Genomic DNA, 6,341 nt, shown 5'->3' on the forward strand with positions numbered 1-6,341 from the left:
ATTTGTCACTGAAGCGCAATGAATCCTGGGATATTTGGGTCCGGAAAGGATCCACCCATTGGAGTCTCTGTGGCCCAGGGGTGGAAGGACACATACGTTGATAGTAGATAGTAAGGAGCCCTCGAACTGGGACAGACTAGTCGCGCAGCTGTGACGCAATCAGTCTGCAAATTCAGCCTCCGAAGGACACGGCCCCCCAACCGAGACGGAGCTTAAATGGGATTTCTGTGCATTTTCTGAAAAAGATATTTGCTAATTTGCCACAGACAGAAAGAGGAGACGTGCTCAAAGAGTCTCAAGCTCTGTATCTACTGTAGGTTATACTAGTTAGACTGATTTGGAAATGTTGGTATATCTGGTTATAGCCTGATAATCAAGTCAAGTCACAGTTTCGGTTGATACTGCTTCAGATATTGACCTGAGAGATCTGAAATCAATCACGTGAAGATCCATTATATTAAAACACAACGTGCAAATCAAGCCATTAATCAGAGACAGGTCAAAGGATTTAGCTGTACAGGCCTTTAGGGGTTTTAAATCTGGTGTCTGTGGTGACATTTCCCACACTGGTGATGCGTCTTACACCAATCAATAAAAACTGATTTACCAGAGCCAAGCGGTGCCGACAAAGCAGGCTCCACATGAAAAAACAAAGTATGTATTCAGAGGAAGAAATGCAAAATAAAAAGAGTAGATAATGAATAAATTGACTTAAAGCTAATAATGAGGACTTCAATTTGTCGAAGCTGATGGTGAATTGAAGTTACACATTCTGGAAAAGAGTAATGACATGCTTGTAATACACTTATTATAACTTACTTTAAATTCCATTATTTTACTTACAATTACATAGTGTTGGAAACTCTAGATTGTTCTGTGAATTTGATTATATTTTATTGTGCTGTTTTTTTCCCAGAATTGTGTTTCTTGTATTTCTAAAAAGTTTCAAATATCATTCAGTCTTTTTTTTATCTGGTTGAATGGAGAAAGAAGTCACATTCACAGAAAATAAAATATCACAGGTTGTGGATTTGTTGTAAAAAGTATTTACTGCTGAATCTGCAGAATCATGTGTCTGTATGTGTGTGTGTGTGTGTGTGCGTGCATTGTCTTATGAGCTCCTCGCCCCATTGAGCAGCAGTGATGAAATGGAGATGAGTTAAAGTGCTTAACACAAAGACTGACCAGACCCCTGCGTCGCCGCAACAATGAAACCACCAAACGCGAGAAAGTGAGAGGCTCTTGGAAAAACAGAGAGAAAAGGGGAGAGAGGGAGAAGGGGGGAGAAATTAAGGAGGCCGAGGAGAAGAAGGGCTGTCCTGAGAGCAGGAGGGAATTGATGGTGAGGCCGAGGCAGCAGAATGGAGAAGGACCCGGAGAAAATAGCAAGGTAGCTAATCCCTCCGCAGGCATAAAGCAGCTATATGTAAATGGAAGACATGAAGTTTGGACGTCTTACTTTGATCTAGCAATCAGACCCTCCCTCTCTCGCTCTTCTCTCCTCCTTCACTCTCACCCTCTTCTCCTTCCTTCTTCTATTCCTTCGGAGAAAATCAAGCCTTATTTAGTTTAATCTCACTTAATGGCACCCAGCTCCTCTTTTGTCCTCCCTGATGCTGACAGATTCCCCTCCTTTCACTCACCACCATTCACATATCTGCCCTCCATAATCCTCTTATTCCGGTGGTGTAGCAATTATTTTGAGTATTTTATCAGCATTATGATTATTTTCATTATTTTTATTCATGCAGGCCGCACTGCAGACTACCCTCCCTCCTGCCAGCGCCTCTCATTCTTGCTCAGAGTGAGGTCGCCTGCTTCCTTCCAGAGGGGTGGCGAGTTTGCAGGAGTGAAGTCCATTCAGTGAGACACATTTTCTGGGCGTTTGAGCATATTGTGGAGTGAGTGTAATGAGTGGCACCAAATCACCCGTCCGGCCTCCTCGACACAGAGAAACATCAAGAATTTGAGGATGGAGGCGAAAGAGGGGGCTAATAATCAAAAGGCCTCCATTCTGCTGAGCAGTAATTACACGGGTGGGTTTTGATCTTTTGCTTGGTGGAGCGGTGAAAGGGGGGGAAGAGATGAGGACTGTTTCACTGTTGTTGAGGTGGCGTGGAGGGCGGAGAGAGCTTTTCAAGTCGGCATCTTGTCAGAGTGTGAGGTAGATCCGAAATTACAGCGAAGCAGATCCAATGAACGAGGTAAAGCTCCTTCTCTGAGCTGTGTGGGACAGACGATGCGCCGGGGTTCAACAGGTTGAAAGCTGTAAAAAGTTAGTTTTTTGTAATTAAAAAAGATAACACTAACAGGAACTTTCAGTATTGTCCTGCTTTGGATGCGATTGCAATTACCGCAATTATTTATTATAACAGTTTCTAAATAAAGCTTTTGCTTTAATGAAAGAAAGAAAGAAGTGGTGCACCACCATCAAAACTGAGCAGATGTACCTGTTATGACATATTTTGTGTACAATAAGTAATATTCATACAATCTGAATATACACTTAAATATTTTGAGATTTGAGCTTTTACTTCCTCTTTCTAATGTTTTCAGCTATGTTTTTTATGTAAGCCAAATGTACACAAAACTTGTTATGGGTCATAGAAGAACCCATGCAATTATGATCAGATCTCGAACAGGGGGCGGGTCCAGGAATTTCCAGGAGGTTTCTTTAATAATGTTAGAATTTCAATATTTTCACAGGTCTACCACAAAATAAATCATGGCTCTTGATTTAAAAAAAGAAAAGAAAAAGAACCCTATTTAGAGAACTGATATCTATGAGTGTGTGAAATTTGGTGCAGCTTGATAGAATTGAGCTGTTGGGCCTTGGCGGAGGGTTGACGTCAGCTGAGTGACACCTTTAAAGCTAGATGAACTCAAGTGATAGTTTTGCTCGCTGTCGCTTGGGATGCATCAACTTTTTCAAGACAGATTTTTATGTTTTGTCATTCAATATTTTGCATCACTTATTTCTTTTCAGTATTCTTTGATACTTTGACCATCTTAACTCGTCCTCATAACTTAGTTATATTTATTTCCCAGTGTAACACATATAATTAGAGTTAGTTATAATAGCTTTCAGTTTTCTTGTACATACTTTCTGAAATGTCCTGAACTTGGGGTCAAGTCTTAAATATTTTTTATGTTTCTCTACTGTTATTTATTCAAATATATAACAAAATTAGGTTCGATCATTTTGCGCAGGGCAGCCCTGTCTACTTCAACCACTGATAAGTGCACAGATAATAACTTGAATACAGTCATCATCAAATAAAAAAACTTCCAGCTGTCGGTTTCTGAAAGTGTCATCAACTTTCACTTAGTCATATGCAGCGAGCACACGTTCATTACAGTTAATATTCAACAAACTCCAAGGTGGTTTATTTTCTCTTGTGCTACATGAAAAACAAAGCATGATCACATTCAAAGAGCCAGTCGTGCCAAATACAGAATTGTTGCATCCATTTTAAAAAGGACATTTGTCAGTATATGGTGTAGTCAAATATTATGTTAAAAATGTTAGAAAAATAATTTTGTATAAAAATGTTGCATACATGTAACAGTCATCGAGTCCATTCATCAGATCCTCTTCACTTGGGGAATCTGGGCACCGCAGCTGAGTGGCTGAATCTGGGCAGTCTGCAGACTCCACAAGGGCACAGTGGCCCCCCTGGGGCACCTGTAGAGCTCCACTGCACTGGGGCCAGTGAGGGTTCCATGGGGCCCGGAGACAGCATGGGACATTTAGCAGCAGCGGTCGATGAAGTAGAGGAGGAAGACGACGACGGGGACGAAGAAGAGGCAGCTGCTGAAGTGAGGATGGATTCATGGGTAAGTAAGAGCTGACTAGGGCCGGAGATGAGGGGCCACCCTCGAGCGTGCATTAGTCGGGGGACCGGCCCTGTGTTCACTCCCATCCCGATGCTCACCTCTCCCAGCAGCCTCCGCATCTCCTGCAGGGACGAACCCAGGAGGAGGATGTAGTTCCTGGCCAGGACCAGAGTGGAGATCTTGGAGAGCCTGCGCCCTGGAGGAGCGCCAGGCTGGTGTGCATGAGAGGAGGCGGAGGAAGGTGAGGAGGCATAAGGCACCATGACCTCCCTCAGGGCATCCATGGCAATGTTCAAGTCCTGCATCCGCTTCCTCTCCCTGCTGTTGATCTTCCTCCTGAGCTCCTGCTGCTCCTCAGGGCTCAGCTCCCTCTGTGGTTTGATCGATCTTTGGCTGCCCTGGAGGCTAAGCAATGGTGCAGGGTTGAAGCCTGGAGGGCAGTGTGGTAAGTCCTGAACAGACCCGGGGCCACAGAGAGGTAGAGACTGGTCCTGGGCCCTGATCACTGGGTTCGACAGCACGTTCATACTCTCCTCCGAGGTATGTTTCTCTTCCGAGTTGTAGTCCACTGTCTTCAGCAAAAGTTTGAGTGTCAAATTAAAAGTAGTCTCAGTCAAACAAAAAAAATGTTTAACTGCTGCTTTAGAAATAAAAAAATCCACAAAGTGCAAAGACCTGATCTTTATTCCCTCCACTTGTTCTACTCCCCTTTGATTGTAGAAAACAGGAGCCACCCAGCACAATGACGACTCACTTTACTTTTGGCTTCAGAGGTTTCTGGTGGCATGAGCTTCCTTAAAGTGGCAGCTCGGCTTTATCTCACTTCCACAGCTGCATGTGGCAGGAATGGCAGCTCACACAGTGGTAAAGTGAGTTAAATGGTCCCCTCACATAACCCAACCTCAGCTCAACTCCTCCCCAACACATGATATGCTCTTAACAAACACACGTATGTGCACGTCTGGCTTTCTGGTGGCTGGTAGTGAGATGAGGAGCAAGTGATGACCAAGAAAATATCCGAAAAAAAGGATCAGTGAGGGTTTTAGAGATATTAGGAAAAGGTTTTACATTTAAACACAATGTGAAACAGTGAACTTATAGTTGACAATTAGGGCAATCTTTTTTGAGGAGCTTTTTGTTATGACAAAAATAAATAACATTATAACAAGATTTAACACTCTCATAATGACTGTGAAAAACTCCAATAAGCAGTTTTTAATATCAGGAGATCAGACCTTTTTCCGACTGAAGATGATTTGTATTAGTTTTTTTGTTTTTTTTGGTGCATTGTCAGCAAGGACGTTTTTCTAGAGGAATTTATTTATCTCAGTGAGGCTCTGTCTTCCTTAAGAACAATAAATAATAGTCGTTTTGCAATATAGTAAAACTCAAGGCAACTTACTGCAATAGATTTTTAAGTTTTGAGGCCACCTCTTAACTTTTTGAGAAAATCATCTGTAGTTGCACCAACTAAATATGTTTTGTTCAAAAAATGTAATTTACCACAACAAATTCAAGAGTCAACCATTCCAAACAATACAAGTTGTGCCAACTAATTACCTTTTGTAAAGATAACAAACAAAACAACATAGTGAGCTTCATGGAATGTGCCACTGCAGCCGTTCAACAACTTCAACAACCTTTTAAGGACTTTGTTATGTGCCGGAGAGCAGGTATTAGCTGTACTTGTTAATTGTGTCAGTGAACAGTTTTGGCAAACAGTCAATGGCTGCATCATTGTGTGGGGAGAGTTAATTGATGGTGTAGAGGAGAAGGTTATTGTTGCTCAGCTCTGAGCGGCTACGCTAATCAAATTGGCTGGCAGAGAGCTGGGCACGGTTCCAGGCAGGCAGACAACAGACCAATTGACTCCGACCACAGGTGAAGCTGGCGTGGGGCACCAAGCAAGGCTGGAAACCTCAGATGTGCCATTCATGAGCCACAAAAAGACCTCGGCATCACTGAGCCTGGTCGTCCTCTTCTTTGCATCCCCCCCACCCGCTCCCCCTGCTTGTAAAGCCCATCTGAGAGGGAGAAAAGGAAGGCAGGGGGAAGAGGGGAAGAGGGGAAGCACCGCACCGTTACACACAGAAAGCAAGTTGTTTACGATGAAAGCAGAAGGAGATGCAGAGGAGGAAGACCCTTTCTTTCGTCCCCGGCCGCTCGTCTCTTGTCGTTCAACAAGTGAAAGATGTGTGTGGAGGCGCTTCCCTTCCCTGCCAGTGGTCCGGTGGCGTCCGCCTGGTGCTGTGATTGAAGCTGAATGGATGGATTCCAGACGGACAGGAAAGGGAGGGCCCCATGAAAAGGGCCAGGCGGATGGCCCTCGCACCTGCAGGAAAACAGAGTGCAGGCAGCCAGGATGAATGTGTGTGTGTGTGTGTGTGTGTGTGTATGTGTGTGTGTGTGTGTGTGTGTGAGCTCAATTTGATTCTAGTGGCTGTCTCACAATGAGATGTACTAAACGGAGTAATGAAAGAAGGCGAGCCGTGATGCTTTCACTC

At 43.7% G+C, this 6,341-nt stretch overlaps 1 protein-coding gene across 1 annotated transcript; it reads right to left on the minus strand.

The window, feature by feature from the left end:
- Positions 1 to 3,441: 3,441 nt before the first annotated feature.
- On the minus strand, positions 3,442 to 4,584 carry olig1 (oligodendrocyte transcription factor 1). Its single transcript, XM_062403189.1, has one exon. The coding sequence runs from the start codon at positions 4,362 to 4,364 to the stop codon at positions 3,597 to 3,599; it is 768 nt and encodes a 255-aa protein (XP_062259173.1). The 5' UTR covers positions 4,365 to 4,584; the 3' UTR covers positions 3,442 to 3,596.
- Between the last annotated feature and the right edge of the window lie 1,757 nt (positions 4,585 to 6,341).

Source organism: Platichthys flesus, chromosome 13 (assembly GCF_949316205.1).
Source record: "Platichthys flesus chromosome 13, fPlaFle2.1, whole genome shotgun sequence".
In the NCBI taxonomy this organism is placed as follows: Eukaryota; Metazoa; Chordata; class Actinopteri; order Pleuronectiformes; family Pleuronectidae; genus Platichthys; species Platichthys flesus.